A 21581-nucleotide genomic window follows, 5' to 3' on the forward strand; every position below is an offset into this window, starting at 1 on the left:
CACAATGCATGAATTGACCTTACATGTTCAATCTTTTTACTCACAAAGCAAATATATTGAATTCAATTGAATTCGGAAATTGTTTCATACAAACAAGTGATTGCTAAGCTAAGGTAGTCCCACGTCAACCTTGCGGTTATATCATAGATAAAATCCACCCATTTTTTTGCATAGCAACCTGACGCAAACTAAAACGCATGAAACCTGATATTTCCTGTTCAAATCCGTTGCTCCGTTTTCGAGTTAAATCGTGAGGAACGGGTACTAAATCATTTTTATTTATACAGATGTAGAAATGGAAACATAGTGTATAGGTTAAATTTTAATGTTTCTAATCCTCTCCTATCTCACCTTGACTCTGAACTCAATATTCGAATCGGAACTTGTAATTCTAGAATCTAGGGAGAATTTAGAACCGTAACTTATAATCTGAATTTAAATCATTGATTCGTAAATTTTGAGTAAACTAATCTAAGCTGAAGTTGAGAAAGTAAAACTAAAACTTAATCTGTGAGGGAACAAAGAAAATAACCGAATATGTGGGAACCAGGATTTGATATCTCAATTTTTTTGAAAAAAAGAAGATCATGTTCGTATTTTTTTACATCACAATTTATTTACTACTCCTCTTAAACACAAGCAAAAGTGCCATCGAAAATATGGCTGTTGATCAGTTCATAAATTTTCCGACCGCCCAAAGCGAACGTTAATATCTTCGTTTGTTTTCCCCCATAAATCTTCGAATTTGTGTTGAATATTAATATGCTTTGCTGTTATCCAGTTTTATGAGGTCGATTAGTGGCGCAAATAATTTACAGCCGCGCACATCACACCACACATTTCTCACTGTAAAACCAATTGAATTATCTTCGCAATCTGCGTGGTATTATGGTTTGAATATAAAGAGTATGCTAATTAGGCGTTCCGCTTCTGCTGTCACCCAAATGAATCGGCAAATGGTTGACGGCAAAAGATGCCGGGCACCATTGGTGCTTCTTAGCTATCGTTTTGAAGGCCTGTGTGTTAGTGGGGGGGGGGCGTTGGAGCGTCTTAATGCTAAATCCCGCTAAACGAGTCAAGTTACTAATATGTGTGTATGTATGTTTATTTTCTTTCCCATTTCCACAGACGGCAGAGACACGAGCAAGAAGCGCACGACGCTGGCGCGACTTTTGAGAGGATTAAAGACTGTTAATAGACGTGATAGATCAAATCAAAACAACGGCACCGGTAGCGCCCCAAACGCCGGGACCGCGACACAGGCGAGGGTAAGCTTTTTTGATGTTTTCATTATCTGTTTCTGCTTTCGCCGAGGACACGAGTGTGTAGGCAACACTAATCAGTCATTCGCAAATCTGATAGATGCTTAAGCAGAATAAATTATGCACGACATCCACGCTTCTGAGCGTGGATTTGCAAATGAACTTCTCAGCTCCCGGTGCGCGATACGGTTCAGCGAATCGACTATAACGAACGTGTTCGAGAAATAATCGGGCCAATCTGGACTTGGAACGTGTTCCAAGACGGATTCACTTTATATTACGAGATTAATTGATGATTTGTTGAGTAATTGCTAGTGTCCACCCCGTTTAAACAGCGAATTATACCACGTTCCACGTATTCTTACCCATGGCCATGAACTTCTCAACGGTGCCGCGACCACAACTGACGTACATCCTCTTCCACGAGGATGTTATTTACCCTTGAACAAATGCATCTGCGTTCGCTTCCTCGCATATTTACCCCCACAACACTCCAGTTTACATTCTCACAGTCTTGACATTCATCCCACGCTTGATTGCTTGTCTTTTCACTTTCATCGGCTCAGTCTCAGTCTCTCTGTAGGGAATGTGCATATCCTTTCATATTAGGGGGAGGGCATTTTCCTCCGTACGATCTTAACAGGAGGGGGGGAGGGGGGCTGGGAGAGTGCCGAGTCGAGAGGAGGCGAAACAATTAACTTCGCACCGATGTGCATCCCGTGTGTCCCGCGGCACAAAGCATCCTTCGCAACGCGTGAATGCAACGACACCTTCCCACCGTGAAACTCACTCCTTTTTGAAACATTCGTGTTGTTTACCTTTGCAACCATTTCGCTTCTGGTGCTTGGTGCGCCATCCGCTGCCGGAAAGATCCAATCGGTGGGGGAGCAGAAAGGAGTCTCTAGGATGCGGGGTATCATAAAATTATGAGGAACAATATGTGTGGTGATGTGGTGTGTTGTTCCGGAGCGTGTCCGTATTCAAGCAATAATATAAAATTTATATTCTCAGGAATTACATAGATAGAAAATCATTTAAGTACAAAATTGAGTTTGAATTTCGAAAAGAATCATCAAGATAGGGTAAGTGACCCAATTATGGAGGAGATATGTCACCAACTTGCAGAAATTTGCGAATAAATACTCTATTTTAGTTCAAAAGTATACAAAAGTATACATTTTCTTGCAGTTTGAACTCTGTTTTTGCATGATTCTCACTGATATTTTGATGATCAATTGACTAAATTGTATAAAAAACATGCTTGAAAATGCCACCCATTATGGTAATAGTGTTACTGGAGATTCGTAATAAGTGTACCTATTATGGTAATAGTCGGTGTCACATGGAAAAAGTATCAATAGGTTTTTAATAATACTTCAATAATATTTTTTAAATAAAACTATGCCTCTAAATCTTATTCCTAGTATGCAATACTATGTCGTTGATTCTACACTCGACAAAAATTATGGGAACGGAACGCGAAGTCGGAGTTTTTGAGTGATTTTAAAGGGTGTGTCACATCAAATTGCATCACGGAAAAAAACGCTGTAGAAATTCGCCCAATAGACCGATCCTTTTGAAAATTTTAGACAGTATAATAAAAACTATTAAACAACTTTTGGCATTTTCTTTTTATTCATACTTCGAGCCCAAGCCCGTATCCTCGCACCTTCCTCTTTACCCCGTCCATAAGGTTCTGTACAACGTCAGGTTGTAGTTTTTTTTGAACAGAAATCCATTTTCTCTTCAAGTCCACCTCCGATTTGACAACTTTTGGGTTCTTCCGGAGGGCCTGCTTCATAATCGCCCAATATTTCTCTATTGGGCGAAGCTCCGGCGCGTTGGGCGGGTTCATTTCCTTTGGCACGAAAGTGACCCCGTTGGCTTCGTACCACTCCAACACGTCCTTTGAATAGTGGCACGAAGCGAGATCCGGCCAGAAGATGGTCGGGCCCTCGTGATGCTTCAATAGTAGTAGTAAGTGCTTCTGTAGGCACTCCTTAAGGTAAACCTGCCCGTTTACCGTGCCGGTCATCACGAAGGGGGCGCTCCGCTTTCCGCAAGAGCAGATCGGTTGCCACACCATGTACTTTTTGGCAAACTTGGATAGTTTCTGCTTGCGAATCTCCTCCGGAACGCTGAATTTGTCCTCTGCGGAGAAGAACAACAGGCCCGGCAGCTGACGAAAGTCCGCTTTGACGTAGGTTTCGTCGTCCATTACCAGGCAATGCGGCTTCGTCAGCATTTCGGTGTACAGCTTCCGGCTCGCGTCTTCCCCACCATGTTTTGCCTTTCGTCGCGGTTAGAAGCCTTCTGAACCTTGTATGTATGCAGGCCCTCCCGCTGCTTGGTCCGCTGGACGAATGAACTTGACAAATTCAGCTTATTGGCGACATCCCGGACCAAACTTTTCGGATCACGTCTAAACTGCTTAACTACGCGCTTGTGATCTTTTTCACTGACGGAGCATCCATTTTTGCCGTTCTTCACCTTCCGGTCGATGGTTAGGTTCTCGAAGTATCGTTTTAGTACTCTGCTGACCGTGGATTGGACGATTCCCAGCATCTTACCGATGTCCCGATGTGACAACTCCGGATTCTCGAAATGAGTGCACAGGATTAATTCACGACGCTCTTTTTCGTTCGACGAAATTTTTCCAAATTTACGAAAAATTGACAGTGAAGCATGGCCAACGTGATCTATACACTCTTATCTGATTATCGCATAAAGACGGGATACACATCATTTTAAAGCTCAATTTAAAGCTTCAAGTTTTGAGATGTAGTACTTGAATTCTTCTATCTTTTTGTGTGTAGGAGTAGTGGATAACAATATTTTGAAGATTAACACAGTGATTTATTAACCATGTCAATAGTAAATCCAATTAACCTTATCAATCAGCATTCATTTCATTCCAAGAACGTTCCTGTAGGTTATCTTACTACAGGAAAAAGTTTTGATAGAATGAAAAATTTCCCTTTTACTAATGAATACTTTTTTTTTCAATAATGCGATTATTCCCTTATGAGAAGGCAGTTTAGAAATTTCCAATAAATTCTGTACCAGACTCATTATTTATTATTCATTATTTGGAAATTTTTGCCTAATTTTTACTTTTGCTTTGAACGATTCTCTTAATTGACTTTCTCTTACGATAACCATAGCCATGTTGAAACATGGACAATTTGAATTCAGATAGTTTTTGTGCAACATAATTTCAATATGCAAGAACATCAACAATTAGACGGCGCAAGTGGTTGTGTGGTTAGCGTAACAGCCTCACAATCCGATCGGCCTGGGTTCAATTCCAGCTGGCGTCGTTGGGATTTTCTGAGGCGAAAAATCTCTGGTTACGTCTTCCTTCGGAGGGGAAGTAAGAGAAGTTGGCCCGGCTCATGAGTTGTTGAGTCTGATAGGTAGGAACAGGTGGAGTCGCCTCCCTGATGTCGGTGATTGGCACTGAAGTGGCGGAATAGGCCGACAAAAAATAAGCGAATTAAAAAAAAAAACATCAACAATTATTTGTATTCAAAATTAAAAACATTAAGAATTTCCGGGATGATAATCTGAGAGAGGGTACACTTAATTAACAAATCAATTTTTTTTTCTTATACCCGGTATCCAACCGGATACCAAATATTGACCGGATAGGCAGGATACCGATTATCCGTTTCATCTCTAGATCAGATTGTTGTTGAGAGCTTCTCGGTTGGAAAATAACTGCCTGCTCCTCGTTGCTAGGCCTCTCTGCTAGTTGACAAGATAATCACAAAGGCGTGAGGGTTGTGATGCAGTTTTCGCTCCTCTTCAGAAACTGAACTGAAGGATATTAACACATTCACCTAAGATTTCATTTTCAACAGAGTGGATCAAACAAATATGCTTCGGTCGGACACGCATAGTGCTATTTCATAACAATACTGAGCGTTCAAAAGCGCCCTATGATATGCAATTGCACAGCGTGAAAACATGTGTTACAGCAATAATAGCATAACAACCATTACATAACAACGTACAACCATAATAGGAACATAGCTTTCCAGCTGCTTTTCAGCTTTGCAGCGATTTCGTACAACCATATTAGGAATAAGGCAGTTTTCGATATTGCGATAATTGGCACTTAGATATAACATTGTACCAATTATGGTAATACAAAAGTACATGTTTATTTCTGTAAAATCGTATAATTTTGTCGAATCACAACATCAAGAAGGTTGTAATGTCTACACTGTGTTTGCATAAAAACAGCCACTTCACAACATAAAAATCTCATTATTCTGACCGCATATCAAGCAAGCAAGCAAGCATCAATGGGACACACTATTTTCAAACTAAATTTTTTAACCAAACAACAATGTTTTGCATGGAATCAAGTCGCCAAAATCATCAAAAAAGAGATCTGTGATGTTTAAAAATCATATTAGAGCCTTCAAAAATAAGATACGTTTTCTAAACTAGTAAAAAACTCACACCATCGTATTACCATAATAGGTACTATTGCGATGATAGGTACTTCTACCCTAATCAGAACTTTTTAACGAAGATACAGTAGTTCATGGACTAGTGATTAGCATGGCGCTTACCAGTATGGAGGCTTCGGGTTCGATTCCCTTGTCAGAAAATCTATCAGTTTGCTAACGAAATCGGCCTAATACTAGGCTGACCAAACGCATCGTTTTGAACGATGAGAAGTACAATTTTTTCTACCAATTTTTATTGTCCCGTCTTTTTATGAATACCGTATTTAAAAAAAATTGTAATATTGTTTTGTTGTACTAAGATTCATTGAAAAATGTATGCTTAGAACTATGGTGGATTCTCACTTGAGATTAGTTAGTCGTTTGAACATGTATCAACCTTGTTGAAAGAGATGATATATCTACCCCTATAGTTGCTGTTAATTTAAGGGGATATTCTAGTGTAGAGACACGAATTTCGGACGTTTTTTCGAGCTCTGTTAAAATAAAACAATGAGTATTTTTACAATCCATTATATCATTACTTGCTCATCCATCTTTTAACAGAAAAACAAAAATTGAACGGAGAAAAAATATTCGTAACTAGAATAGCTGCAAGCTGATGAAGTGAAGGGGTCCAAAATAAAGTTGTGCCATGGCGTACACGACTCCAGCCCTTCTGGTTATCTGAAACGAAAAAATCGAACATATTTTTGATCAGTAAAAATGCCGCTACCGCATGAACCTCGGATAAATCAAAAGCTTTTTTTTTAATGGTGACCGTTTGAAGAGAAAATTGTTGTTTTATACGTGTTTTTTACGTTTCCAGATTTTTTAAAAATAGGTAAATTAAGAAAAAAAAAGTTATTGGTTCATACGATAGAGAGATGCATACATATTGTATTTATATGAACTATCTGACCCGGCAAACTTCGTCCCGCCCAAAATTTGTTTTTTGTTATCAATACTTTCAAACATTCACGTTCTCTTACTATGAGCAAGTTCATCGGTCCAATCACAGAGCTGTTCATTGATTCATCTTCTGATCGATCCCGTTTAATTTTGTATGGCTTTGAGAGGGGGGTGGAGTGTCTATCCACCGTAAAAACATTTATTGCAGCCTAAAACCTCCACATGCAAAATTTGGTTCCATTTTCTTGATTGATTCTCGAGTAATGCAGAAATTTTTGTTAAATTTGTGTTTCAAACGTTTCGTGTCCCCTAAAACATTCTCCCCTTAGGAGGCGATCTGGCGTAGTGGTAACATCCATGCCTCTCACGCTAAAGGTCACGAGTTCAATTCTCACTCCCAACATTCTTCCAAAAATGGAAGTAAAAAGTGACGAACCAGCCAAATGAGTTGAAAATCACTTTTTTTTTTATTATAGATATAAAAAAAAAAAATTCTCCCCTTAGAGAGGCGGGTGCAAAGTCTAACCGTCATAGAAACATTTATTGCACCCTAAAACCTCAATATGCCTAATTTGGTTTCATTTGCTTGATTACTTCTCGCGTAAAGCTGAAATATAAATCGGTTCAGTAGAACTTGAGATATCGTGTACGCCAGTTTGAAAAAATTAGTTTCGAGAAAAACGCGTTTGAAGTTAATTGTTATAGTCTCACTATATTAGAGACCGCATCGCTAAAATAGGTAAAACTCGGCAGATAATGGAATTTTCGTAAAGTCTTTTCTAGGATATACTCGTGAATGCCTGAACATCAGAAATATGAAGAAAAAAATGCTTTTTTTTTCAAATTTCTAGACTAGGATACTACCTTAAGCACGGAAAAGAAACATATTTTCAGCACATCAATGGCTGGACACTAAATGACGCTAAATGGACACTAAACAGATTAATTTACACTGATTCCGATTCTTTACGAGTTGAATTGGAGGCAGATAGTTACAGTTACTATCAAAACAAATGAGCAAATACAATTTAACAAAAAGCATCATGGAAGACAACTTTTTTTTCTTAACCAGACAACCAATATTTCTGCTCCGTTTTATTGCGGGAACGGCTGAGACGAATTAGACGGGCACCAGTACTGGTTTTAAAAATAATTGGGTATAAATTAAGGTGAGGGTGAAAGCTAGCCACAAATGGCTGCCACAATGGCGTTCATTTCTTTCATCTCTCTCCCTTACCCCTCGCTCGAAAATCAATAATTTTGCGAAACAGTGTGAAGTAAATGATTGTTTACACACACTTCCCACCAAGTAATATTAACCAAAATCTAGTCGATTACTCACCAAATAATAAATTTTCATCTGCCGTCGCAACGTATAGTGGAAAACATCGTAAAACTCGAGCTAGTGTTCTGAAAGTTAACTTTTCATTTTGCAATTTTCCGCAATGGTTTTGTTTGTATCGGTGGAAGCATCGTTATTTTTTCGACACTGGTGCCAGACAACATCATCGAAACAGCTATAATAACCATTCAATAAAATGTTATTCCTACGTCATAGCGTTTCATGTCATGAAAATTGATAAAATAAAATTGTGTTGATATCAATACAACTATAATTTTTACGTTTAATGGGTCTATAATGTGAGTTTTAGCAACTTCAACATTGGGTAAGAAAATTGTATTGCAGAACTCGGAACACTGCCACGGCTCCCTATGTTTTCAAAAATAGTAAACGGAAAAGTATTACATTCAATAAAAATGCCTTGGCCAACGAAGAGAAGGGTTAAGGCTCTTCAACATGAATATGTGAAAACAATACGATCAACAAAGGAAAATATTAAGGAATTATCAACATCGAGTTACTGTGCGGAAGAACTTGTTAATACCAAAATAGCCCCAATTCGCATGTGTTATAAATTTGCTCATGTTACGCTCGTTTGATCAGAATTTTACTTCGTATGCAAATACACCTTTTATATATATATATATATATATATATATATATATATATATATATATATATATATATATATATATTTATATTTGCAATTGTTGATCGGAACACATCGTTCATATATTTTATTTCAGTATTGAATTGTTATTTTTTTTTCAAATGTATTCTAAGACTCGTGGTGAAACGCCACACAGTCTGATAAGTGAATTGATCTATTTACGTACAAAGATCAAAACAAACGAAACAAATTGCTCTTCTCTCACAAACACTGTTACCCCATTTTTACACGTCGTTTTACCTAAACTACTACAAAGGCTTGTTTACACCTTTACCTTAAACGAAACATTTCGTAGATATTTACATTTTTCTGAAAATCATCAGGATACGTTCATGAAAAGGTAGTCTGGACTGACTAGTGCATCAAAAGTAGTGAGGCTGTGACGTGTTAGCTTCGCAAGTATCATGGGATGGTATAATCTAAAGAAGTTTGTTTCTATTGTATTTTAGCTTAATGTATATATTTATTCATTGCAGCGTAAAGATAATTCCAATTAGGTTTTCTTTCTAATCAAAACCTAGAGGAAATTGTGGTTCGGCAATTCGGATTTTAGCTTCCTGAAGCTTTCTGTAGTTCTCCGATACCTCTTGCCGCAGTGCTTGAATTAAGCTATCATAACCGGCCGAATCGCTAGGTTTCTCATTAGAGATGTTGATGGCGCTGCTCCCGATTTCCTTTGACGGAATATCCCTCTCGGGATAGTCATGTTTCCTCCCATTAGAAAACTGGGCCGATTCTGCGCATGTTACGGATGTTTTTAATGGATTCAACTTTTGCTTGATTTCAATCAAGACCTTTCTACGAGCCTTCCGGTTTTGATTTCCCGAGCATTAGAACCGTTGGCCTTTCCGACAGTAGGAATAGCTAAAAATAAACCATGTTGTGTACTAATTGTATAATCTGGATTTGTTTAAATTTACCTGTTCGTATCAGTTTTCGACGATATTGTGCATCCAAGCCATCGATGTGCATTAAACAATCTGGACTGAAGTGAAACGAGCAAATGTACATGTTTTTAGTATTACTGTATTACGATATTTTGTGGGATATGTTTTCATATTTCGAGTCGGGCTCGAGCCCGGGCATCAATGACTGAACGCTCACGCATCCGGGTGCCACACATCGAGCCATAGAGTTGTCTGAAAATGGAAATATTTTATATACATTTCTTCGCAATTGAGCCGCCGTAGAAAGACCAGTTTCAAAAAACAGCACAGAAACAACACATCCTGGGTACTAGTTTCCTTATTTTGATCTGAATGGTTCACCATCTCCTCTTTCTCGCGTATTATTGACTATTTTCAAAAAAAAGTAGCAGAACACGTAATATTCGCAACAAAAAAAAAACCTGTTATGAATTGTTTTACGATCGCTGCTTTCCATCAAAGCTAAGATGCAGTGATGGTAAAAAATCACATTCAACGATCAATAAATAAGTATATCCCTCTAGTCGGATGTTTTTAAATCACCCCCAGCAGGCGATGCTCTTTTATCCTTCATATGTACACAGAGAGAATACTTGGAACGGTGAGCTACCAAGATCTCAAAAAAGTAATATGGAAGAGGAATCCCCACTGTATGCAATTCCGAAGCATTACTTCTACTACTCAAGGTTTATCGTGAGTGCAAGCCACAAACGATTAATCCCATCCCATAGAGCGGATGATGAGTTCTTGATCGGAAAGTGTAACAAGAGACGATCAACTGAAATCTTACGACACTCGTCGAGGGATTTTTAATTCTCTATTGCACTGACCGCAGTGAGTGGCTGACTCAGTCTCGTGTCGATTTTATTATGCTGTCGTCTCCCGCGAAATGGATGCAATTGATTAATTTTATTACCAGCAGATTTGGGCGAATCTCATCCCACCCAAAATCGTTTTGACGTAGGACTACGTCTTTAATTTCTATACCGGGGTGTAAAATCAAAGTTTCGAAAACGAAAGCGTTACGCCGGAGACCGAGATTTTGAGTGCTAATAGGTCCTAAACAACTAAACGAAATGGTATGATAAACACTTCATTCGAAAGATAAAATGTCTACGCGTTCTATACTTGTTACTTTCTGATCCAAAAACTTGTTTCAATAGTCTTAAATTTACTTTCAAAACAGGCTATTGAAATCACCAATCGGTATATAAGCGAGCGCCGCTCGGAAATCCACTCAGTTCTAATTGAACAGCTATTGGAGCATGTTGTCGCTGCTGTGGTGAAGCTCTTCATTTATCATGAAAGCGCGGATGAACGGTGTCACCAAGAGCCTGTTTGTGCACGTTAGGCTAGAAAGGAATCCATCAGGAGGAGAGTGATGCCACAAACGGTTCCTCGGGAAGATCTCGAAGCAGCCGCTGCACACATACATACACGCACGGAATTCTTTCCGTTTGGATGCCGTTCAGCATCGAGAAAGATCCGGAAAATAATCTGCCAGTTTCTCTAGGAATTTTAAAATACATTCATGTGAAAGAGTTTATTTGAATGTTTTCTATCCATGTAACACTGTGACAAAATATCTTTCAATCAAGTGCTATTAACAGGTGGTTATCGAGTTAGCATTAACCACTGGTGGGCTTCCAGTATCGAGGAAAATGTGGAAATATCTAATCGTTACTGAAAATAATCTGCCAGTTCCTCTGGGAATTTAAAATTACATTCATGTGAAAGAGTTTATTTTAATGTTTTCTATCCATGTAACACTGTAACCAAATACATTTGGTTTTGTGATTTTAGGATAGCTTCTGAAGATTATTCTTCCCCATCAGTAGGATATTTCCGTATCCAATATTGGATGCATAAAACCTTGTGCCTCCAACGTAACGCTCTCGTTTTCGAAGTTCTCCAAATATTCATTCATTCAGAATGAATTCAGATTCAACTTCAAACAAATGATCTCTAAATCAACGATAGTCCTACGTCACCCTTGCGGTTATACCATAGATATAACCCACTTCCTGTTTTTTAGATTCCAATAGTTCTAAACATTCACATCTCTCTTCAAATATTTTTTCTAATAATAATTCAATTAGTGATTTCACGAAACACTTTTCGAATTCAATGGAATTTAAGACCCTTTTTTATTTTGTAGATAAAACGGATCACACATTTGATTAATTCAATTCTGTGTGGTTACGTTTTTCGTTGCAAATAAATGTAATGAATTAGTATGGACATATGTTATTCATATATCGTGGCCTTATATATGTCATATGTGGCAGTAGATTTATTGAACGACCAATGTTTTTTTTTCATATCCCTTCAAACTTGTTGCATCTCTTGAGTGTACATACTGCTTTGTCCGCAGATTTGTTTGGTTGAATCTGGTTAATTTCAGGTATTCAATCTCCATATTGTCGAATAAATACTGTTGGAACAATCGGTATCGCAGAAAATGATTATCAACATCCTACCTAATCATCAAACGGTATGCTATGATTTTAAGTGAACTGACGGCATTGAGATATATGCTTTGTGAGGACCACACAATTATTATCAGAGCGAATAAACGTCCGACTGGAAGTCATGAACATCAATTTAATGTTCCCAATATAAATTTATCCGTCGTTAACCTTCCTAAAGATGATCAGATGTAATATATTCCAATGTCGTCTGGAATAACCGAATCAACACCTTATGTTCGTGATGTTGTTTTTGCTATTGTTCTGATGTTTCATAACACGGCACTCTATTGATTTTTCGCCAAAAATGGATAAAAAATATCCTTGAGGTTAGCCTACGGTATGGTGAGCCAGTCTCAGGATAAGAAAACATTTTAGAATAAAGCTTAATTTTTTTTAATGAATCAGTAGTAAAACAAAACGTCAAAACGTTTCTCAGCTTTGTGATAGCAGATAATCATTACCCATTTGAGTTGTATGAGTATTCCCCCCACAAATTGTGGATAGTCTATCTGCATACAAATTATGTAGAGTTCCACAGTCCTAAAATTTAATGAGTAAATATTTACGTGCTTACACAAAAAACACATGTTGACATATTTGCGCTAATTTATGTTTTTGATTAATTCAAGGTAATTAAGGTCTTTTCTAGCTACAAGTTTACTCGGGCCCGAAAGGAGTGTTCTGTATTTGTGCTGGCGGAAAAATATATCTCGCAAGACCTCGTGTTTGATATCGTAATAGCCTTGGCCAATAACGCATTTACATGAACTCATAAAATTAGTGATTTGAGGGGGATTATTGTTTGTAGTCTCTTGTAGATGAATTTAAACACCATCTGAGAAATCCTCTGTGGAACATTAAACATTAATGTCGTCCTATCTGCTGTAACGAATTTTTTCCTCACATAGTTTCATCGAAGTAAACGCGCTTGAGTATGTTTAGCTAATTTTATCTCTAAGCTATTGCGAATTGCATGCGAAAAACTATACAATACTGAAAAGTAGACTAAAAAAAGGGTGATAAAACCAAAATTTCTTATTTGGTACCCTATACAAGATTTTCCATAGAGCTGGTGATTTGGTTTGGGGGAACTTTTCACTTCCATACACAGCCAGGCCCTTTTTACGGGAATTGTGCTGTACTGTGTACTCCACAATAATATATTATCCAACATATCTACAAAGCTCAGTTAATGTTTGTTATTATTTATGAAGATTTTCAAGTATTCCCGTCTCGAGCTGAACATGAACCCACCCGAATGAATATGTTCTTAGTGAAAGATAGTGCAGACTCATGCAGACAGTGTTTTGTGCTGGATTACCTCTCAAATCTTCCACTGCAGTTCAGCATAGCTCGGGTAGAAATAAAAACAAAAGCTGTATCACAGCATGAGAATCTCTGTGTGAGCACGGTAGGGAAAGATGCATACATCCCCACATTGTGCAATTCAGCAGCAGGGGTGGGTCCACCCCAACGATACTTACTGTATATATGAAAGTGACAGATCTGTCTCAATGGTACACCATTCAAGTCCCAACAAGAGCGCTCCTGGTTAGACGGGGGAACAGTATCCGCCCTCCGTTCGGAGGGGTCGGATCCGAGATGTGAGCGAACATGAATGCATGCAAATCTCATCGAATGTGTCACCTTATGCTCTTGACTGAGACAGCGGAATAAAGCGCCCCAATTTATGCACTCCGGTGCACACGGCTGCTGACTCTGGGACATTTGACGGGAAGCCGTAAAGTGTATGTATGCGTGCGATTATGTGTGTACATGTGCGTCGTGCCGTTTGTTTTTTAAATTGCAGGAAGTGCGTAGATGCGTACTTCCTGTGCAGATAAAATCGTGATGAAGAGGGTTTTCCATACTCCGGTGCCCTTCAATGATGTCTAGATAAGACGCGTCACTGGAAAAATCGATATTTTCAACCGCCAGCCGGCGGGATTTAATGCGTCTGCCTTCTTATTCCACCCACGCTCATATATATTATAGCGCCCGAGTGAAATGAGTTATTATACCTCATTATGTTGTCTGAAGGACTAATGGGAGATGACAAAAGACACTACTGAATATTTGATTTGCTACATTGTAACATATACAGTGTTTATTCTCTTCTTATATTAGTTACATGCTTTGTCCAATGGGAGAAGTTGTCCTTCTCTCTCTCGGCATTCCTTTCCGGTTTGTTATTTATACATTCCGCCAACCAATTACCCGCCTTTAGTCCCAGTTGACAGTCAGACAGTCACTGTACAAAACCACCATTCACGCTGGCATTCATTCCGGCGGAAAGGCACAATCCACTCGACGATGGGAAGCGGAAAAAGAAACTTTAATTAAAACAAAGACCGGATGAAAATTGCGCCTTGAGAAAGCCTCAAGTAGCGCGAAAGAATGCCATTTTCTCCGCGTGCCTTGCATTTTGAAATTCCACTTCCTGTTTCCATCTTTGCCGGCTCTCTGGAGGGAGCCGGTAAAGGTAAACGAGTCCGAGAGGCTGGCTGGATGGTTCGGTCGGAAACGCGCAATGCACCATTTTCTTTCTAGGGAATTTGCCCAGGATCAGGTCAGTTTCGGGACTCGGGAGCCGACCGGAAAGGCATGATTTTCTGCTCCCGGGAAACTTTTCCTCCTCAACCGATTTGGTGTCGTTGTGTATTTTTTTTTAACTTCAACTTCGCTACGCTTGCACGCCTCGTTGATCAGGAATTAGCGTCGACTGATGGGTGCGACCAGGTAACAAAAGCAATCACACTTTCTTGGTAGCGATAGTTGCCGGAGAAATTTTCCATTGGCACCGTGGGAAAGATTCGTTGATCTTGGAGAATTAAATAATGTTTCGGCGAGTGCTGCTCGGTTCTTAGCTCTTTAACTTCATTATCGTCACAACCATGAAATTTTCAAAAGTGTCCCTAAGACTGATAAAAGATTCATTAGAATGAATTCCAAATATGGACTCTGGAGGAGTACTCTTGTGTTTTATTTGGATCCATTAGAGACAAGACACATTAAGGTTAGTTAGTTAGTACCGGTCGCTGAATATTTGATAGTTTCCAATATTTATATAACTTTTGACGTAGGATTACGTTTTTCGGGAACATATTGGGGTACAAATTGAAAATCGAAAATCGAGCGCATCGTGAAAATTGTCGAATTTCAAACGCTTATTAGTCAGCCATTTCGTGATGGAGTGATGAATTTTCTGCGTCAATCGATTTCGGCACTCCATAACAATTTTTCATATTGTAGAAAATAATATATTTCATAAAACTATCGAACAATTGAAAAATCTCAATCCCTATCCTAACGGAAATACCCACTTCTGATTGGTCGAAATTGACGACACATGCGGCGGTTCCCTAACATAGACATCAAAACCAAGCTTCCTGAGAGAAATCGGCATTGCAAATACGTGAAAATAGGGCGAACTATTGTATACAGAATATTCTGTATTTTACAGATTTTTCGCCAAATTTCTGTAGACGCAGAATCTGTATATACAGCATTACAGATTTTCAGCAAAAATACATAATCTTATATATAAAATTCTCGTGTCACGATGTTCGGGGTTGAACTCCTTCGGAACGGCTTAAACGATTTTAAGGAAATTATGCACAAAAAACTTGGTAGGCATGAGAATAAGACGTAAACTATATATGATACCGCTAGGGTACCAATTACCATATGTTTAATACCGATTAGGGTGGCCCTATGCAAAAAAAAAATCTAAATAATTTTGATTTCTATTTTTTCTCAAATTTGGCATGAAACTATATATAACATTAAAGGTTCACCCCCATCTCCTATTTTCAATCGCGATTTTAGTATTCTGGTATAAATAATATTCAAATAATCGACCCGTAGACCCGTAGAGAGCGAATTTATTTACGTTATTAAATGACATATGGCGCTAAGTTCACTTCATTGAACATTCATTCTCACATGCGCCAATAACCTTAATTCGGCTAAAGCCATGCGTATTGGCAGCGAGCTGGAAGACTTTTTGAATAAACATAATTAATTATTGAAATTCTTCATATCATACATGCTCGGTTTGTCAGGTGACGATCACGTTATTTTCATCAATTCTAATCAATGTATACATTCAATGCATATGTCGTTGAACACATTGCTGGAGTCATGGTAGACGACTGCACAGTGACGCGAGAAATTGTGATTCGAAGAAGAAACAACAATCTGGAGTTCATCGTTGACACCCACCGTTCAAACGACACTCTCCATCTTTTTCTTCAATGGTAGTAATGTTTCTAATGTTCCTAACGTCAACCATCTCAACGTTGAATGACTTGCGAACGATATAGAGGTAGACAGCAAGAGACTGCGATTCTAAACAATCAGAAGCAGTGTGAGGAAAAATACACTCACTTACCAGACGCTACCATGAGTAACGCCGACGCAGCCTTTGATATTGCCAGGTCTAGACACATGTATTGTCATGATATTACAAAACGTGTGAACAAAAAAAAAAGTGTGAAATGTAGAATGAGCTTCATTACAACGTTACATATATTCGGTTCCACACCTTGCTGAATGTATTCGGCTGGATGGCAAAATTACAAAAAATTGGAATTACCTCATATACACATTTTTAATTTAGATAATCGATACAATACTCCCCGAGGAAATCGATAGTGTAATTTCCTCAAAAATTCCAGTCATTGAGTATCGTGTTCAATTTCTGTGAAGCGTAAATTTTTATGAATTTTCGAGTGAAATAAACACGCTTCTAAAACAAAACAAAATTGAATGGCTCTTTTGTGTATTCTGTGTAGCAGAATAATACATTCTCTTCAGGCATCTTGAACAAGAATAGTCTCTGATAATTATTTTATATTTTGAATAATGTTTTGGTTGAAACGCAAGGAGATCAATAGATAATTGTTAAGTTAGGGTCAGGACTATGTCTACTAAGTATTGAAACAACGGTTGTGTCCCGTTCACCCGAATGTAACGCATACCCGAATGACATTCACCCGAATGTAACAAATACCCGAATGCAACATATACACGAATGGACATTTACCAGAATGAACATTTACCCGAATGCAACGTTTACCCGAATGCGACATTTACCCGAATGGGATGTTTACCCGAATGAAGAAGGAAAAATTCCGACAAATCAGTTTATGAGTTTTGTCGAGTCTGCTGTTAGGAAGTTACGATGTAAACTGAGAAGTTGTAATGAGGAAATTCGAAAAAGATGTTGAAGACTTCGCTGTGTCATTTTTAGAAATTTGTGTAGGCACAATTGACATGCTGTCTTCTTTCCTTTCCGTATTGCTCTTTAAGACCAAGAGATCATTCAGAAATGAGCATGGGTTATGAAATATTCCTAAAATTAAACAGGTAACTTTAACATGAAAATTTTTAATGAAAATGTGAAAAGAATAGATAAGAAAAAATGGTACTTACGTATTTGCCGCCGCAGCGCAATTTTTATCATGAGTTTATTATTTCGTGATGAAATTTATTTTGAGATCAATGTAATGGGGGCGAAGTCTCCATTTAACGAGGATAAGGAATCGAGGCGGCACCAAGCCGTCGAGGTGACGCAATCCGAGTTGGTCGCCGACCCCCCGTCGGAAGCGGCGGCCTCTCGCAAGCAAACTTGTGTTCCACCGATTGCCCGGACTGCGTCATCCATAAGAATGAATGGACTTAATAAAACGTTATAAAACTGCATTCTTTCACTTTTCATTAGTTTGAAAAGGATTTTATTCAATGACAGTATTTCTCGAATTGTACTTCCCACGAAAAAATACTTTTTGAATGGAAATGAAAGTATGAGACAAATATGATCTTTATAAAACACTGATCAGAATTAAATATACAAATATAAATATTGTAAAATTTGTGTATTATTTGAATATATCCTTCTTTTTGTGTTACTTTCATTCGGGTAATTGTTACATTCGGGTAAATGTTACAATTTCAAATGAAATCGTCCTAAAAATGCAGATTTGAAAAACGTATTTTTGATTCCAAAGAAAGTATGTATTCCGTTTGGGTTGGAGGAAATATGAGTTTTCCACAGCAATTGGGAATTTTTTGACTCAAGCATAACTTTTGAAAAGGGCGTATGGATATTAGTAAAAAAAATCTTTGACAATTTATATCTCAAAAACTATGAGTCGTATCGAAATCGTGTCTTAGAAAGAGTTATAGAGTGTTGATGGTTGAATATGAAAAAAATGTACATTGAGAAAAAAATTTGTATTTTTTTTTATTTGCAAAATAAAAATTCAATTTGCAATATCAAAAATTGATATTTTTTATTTTTTTTTAAATTTTTTCATACAGAATAGAAGTCATGTAGAAAATTTAAAAAAATAGGCCCAAGATGGTAAAACTATTTTTGACGAAATTTGTGGAACATCGAATTTTTAGTAACTTTCAAAACTTCGAATTTTTGTATGTTAGCAATCATTTTTAGCCACAAATTATGAATCCTGATGTGATTCAAAACAAAAAAGGTCATTACCAATCTCCTTCTAAATGTAGCCATTCTCGAGATATTTTAAAAAATATTTGTAATTTATTGTCTTTTTAATAGTAAATAGGCCTTTTAAATGTGTTTGTCGTGTTATACCATCATGTTCATGAGATTTTATGAATTCGCTTATAATTTCCAACAACTTTTCCAAATACATCGTTATGGTAAAGACATATGTTATATAAGAAAATTAATAAAATTTCATGGATATGACGGTATAGAAAAATATATTAAAAGAGATTATTTATTATAAAAAAGATTATAAATTAGAAATATTTTTTTTGAATATCTCGAGAATTGTTGCATTTAGAAGGAGATTGATAATAATCTTTTTTGTTTTAAATCACATCAAAATTCATAATTTGTGGCTAACATACAAAAATTCGAAGTTTCGAAAATTCCTAAGGATTCGATGTCCTACAAATTTCGTCAAAAATAGTTTTACCATCTTGGGCCTATTTTTTAAATTTTCTACATGATACATATTTTTTGATATCGCAAATTAAAATTTTATTTTGTAAATAAAAAAAAGAGTGCTATTTTTTTTTTCTAAGTGTACATTTTTTTCATATTCAACCATCAATACTCTATAACTCTTTCTAAGACACTATTTCGGTACGACTCATAGTTTTTGAGATATAAATTATCAAAGATTTCTCTTACTCAAATCGATATGCCCTTTTCAAAAGTTACGCTTGAGTCAAAAAATTCCCAATTGCTGTGGGAAACTCATATTTCCTCTAACCCAAACGGAATACACACTTTCATTCGACTCAAAAATACTCATGTTTTGTCATTTGTCGATTTCATTTGGAATTGCTCTATAGAACTCCATTCTTTGTATTTCTGAATTGCTTCGCAACGATATAGCGTTGCGAGATATTTCTTTTTAAAAGAATACAAGAGTCACTAACGTCATTTGCATTGCGTTTTAATCTGGCAATAGGATGTGTTGGCATTGCTCATGACAGCGTTTTTCAAGTGAATTTATTCTTTCTCACGCCGCTTCAAGAAAAAAAATTATTACAAAAATTAAACAACAAAAACACACTTTCCTGAATTCTTCATATTCTACGTTAAATAAGTTTGAGAAATTCCGAAAAGCTAATTCTTCGGACTTTGAGTATTTTTTTTGTAGACCTTGATACCTCGGAATTGTTGCACACGTAGTCTCTAGCAACATATTAAAAAGATATATTTCTATAAATTATACTTTCCATTCGGTACTATACAAATCAAAAGACGCTGTCGCTGAACAAAAGATAATCGGATCGATACTTCATCCCAAATCGTTACTATAAACAACCGTGAAAGTTTTACGTGCTTTTCCCACAATCTGAACCAATGTGTATCTCCCCGCGCTGTAAAAAGAGCAACGTCATTAAGCTCGTTGGAATTATTTTAATTTATTATGCAAATTTTCTTGTCGCCTTCGTAAGTGGCAAACTTTGCGTTCATTTCCGCACTCTCAACACGCTTCATAGGCCACAGCACAAGAAAAAAAATACATAAGAGAAAAAAAAAACAAATGGAAGGAATCTTATTTAGTCTCCCATCCCTGTTGGCTCCCCGCACAAGGACATTTCAACACAACTACTCTCTCTCTACAGCTATTGGAAACACAAATGACTTAATGCTAACGATATTTTTGTTTCTGCTTTCCATTTCCCCACAGCCGCAGCCGAACGAAAGACTGAGACATTTTCAAATGAATGGCGGTGGACCGCAGCCAAGTTTCGAGGAAACAATTCAGAGGGTGAGTTGTCGCTTTGCCGTTCCCGGAGAGGCGAAGGAAAAGTACTTCCGGGTCCACCGGAGGGGGGTCGCGAAGGCACTTCTCGGACAGACATTTGTTATGTGCATAAATATTTTTCGCCTCCACCCACTATATACAAATATATTTTTCTTCTGTTTCTGATTCTATTTGACGCGCGCAAAGAAAACCGCTTCCAACGAGAGAGAGAGCGAACGATTCAAGTGCTTAAATTGTTTCACTTTTCAGTGTTTTAGTTTTAATTATTCTTTCGTCTTGAATCGTGGCAAAAGTTTTTGCGGTTTGCTGTTTTGCGGTCGCCATTTTATGCTACACACAAACGTACAAAAACCAAATAACACTTGTATTTTTCATGATTTTCACCTGTTTTGACTTATATTCTCTCTCTTTCTTACTTTTCATATTTTTTTTTGTTTCCGTTGGTGGGCTGATTAAATTTCACTTTTCTCCCTCTCGGTATGCAGCTAAAAATTCAAGATGCACTTAGGAAAAAGGAAAAGTTTCAACGGGAACACGAAGAGGTAAGTGGCGCACTGCCGTTTTTGTGTGTTTTCGTTACTTTTACCCGTTGTTTTGCTCGCTCCTACCGAATTAAACATCCCTTAACCTTCCCCATCGTATACTCACCCCCCGTCCCGTCCGTGTCTTGCTGTCGGATCCATTTAACTATATACACAAAAAAAAAAATCCCTCGCTTCATTTTCCACCAGAGGAGAGAGAAAAATGATGATAATAATAAAGAAAAACCACAAAGTGTTTGAGTACTTGTTGTTGTGGCAGCGTGCCAAAGGCTCTCTGACTCTCGTCGGTTATGGTGGACGTTCGACCCAGACACCTTGGTCATTTGTTTCAATGGGGGGGAGAGCGGGGAAAAAAAGAACTATGCTTTCTTCGAGGCATTAATTACTTTCGTCATTATTTGATTTTATCAGTTTCCTCGCGACTAGACAGATTCATGTGATGTGCTTAATGTTTTGTTCATTTTGTCCGAGAGGGTACTGAAATTTTGTAAAATATGTGTTTGTCTTTGTCTTTGATGAGCTTATGAGGTACTTATCTCGAATCGAGCTTAGAGGATCATTAAATCCGCGGTAATTCGATAGGCGGCAGAAATCAGAAGTCGTGACCAAAATACTGTACTTTGGTCACATATAAGTGGAAAGTTGGAAATACATGGAATACAGGTCGGATTCGATTATCCAAGGTTGGAACTTCACAACTTAGATTCAAAATAATTTGTTTGTGTAATA

The 21581-nt window shown here is 37.5% G+C and overlaps 1 protein-coding gene across 6 annotated transcripts in view; it reads left to right on the top strand.

Moving 5' to 3' along the window:
- Window positions 1-21581, top strand: part of LOC129762854 (uncharacterized) — a 565660-nt gene that overhangs the window by 464223 nt on the left and 79856 nt on the right. For 5 of the 6 annotated variants that reach the window (XR_008740728.1, XM_055761417.1, XM_055761418.1 and 2 more), the window contains 3 exons: window positions 1129-1268; window positions 20233-20313; window positions 20796-20852. Coding sequence is in view for 4 of the 6 variants with exons in the window: in XM_055761417.1 (XP_055617392.1) it covers window positions 1129-1268; window positions 20233-20313; window positions 20796-20852 (278 nt within the window). In the remaining 2 variants the exon portion in view is untranslated. The remainder of the gene's footprint in view (window positions 1-1128; window positions 1269-20232; window positions 20314-20795; window positions 20853-21581) is intronic. The other variant, XR_008740727.1, reaches the window with a different exon arrangement.

This window comes from Toxorhynchites rutilus, chromosome 1 (assembly GCF_029784135.1).
Source record: "Toxorhynchites rutilus septentrionalis strain SRP chromosome 1, ASM2978413v1, whole genome shotgun sequence".
Classification (NCBI taxonomy): domain Eukaryota; kingdom Metazoa; phylum Arthropoda; class Insecta; order Diptera; family Culicidae; genus Toxorhynchites; species Toxorhynchites rutilus.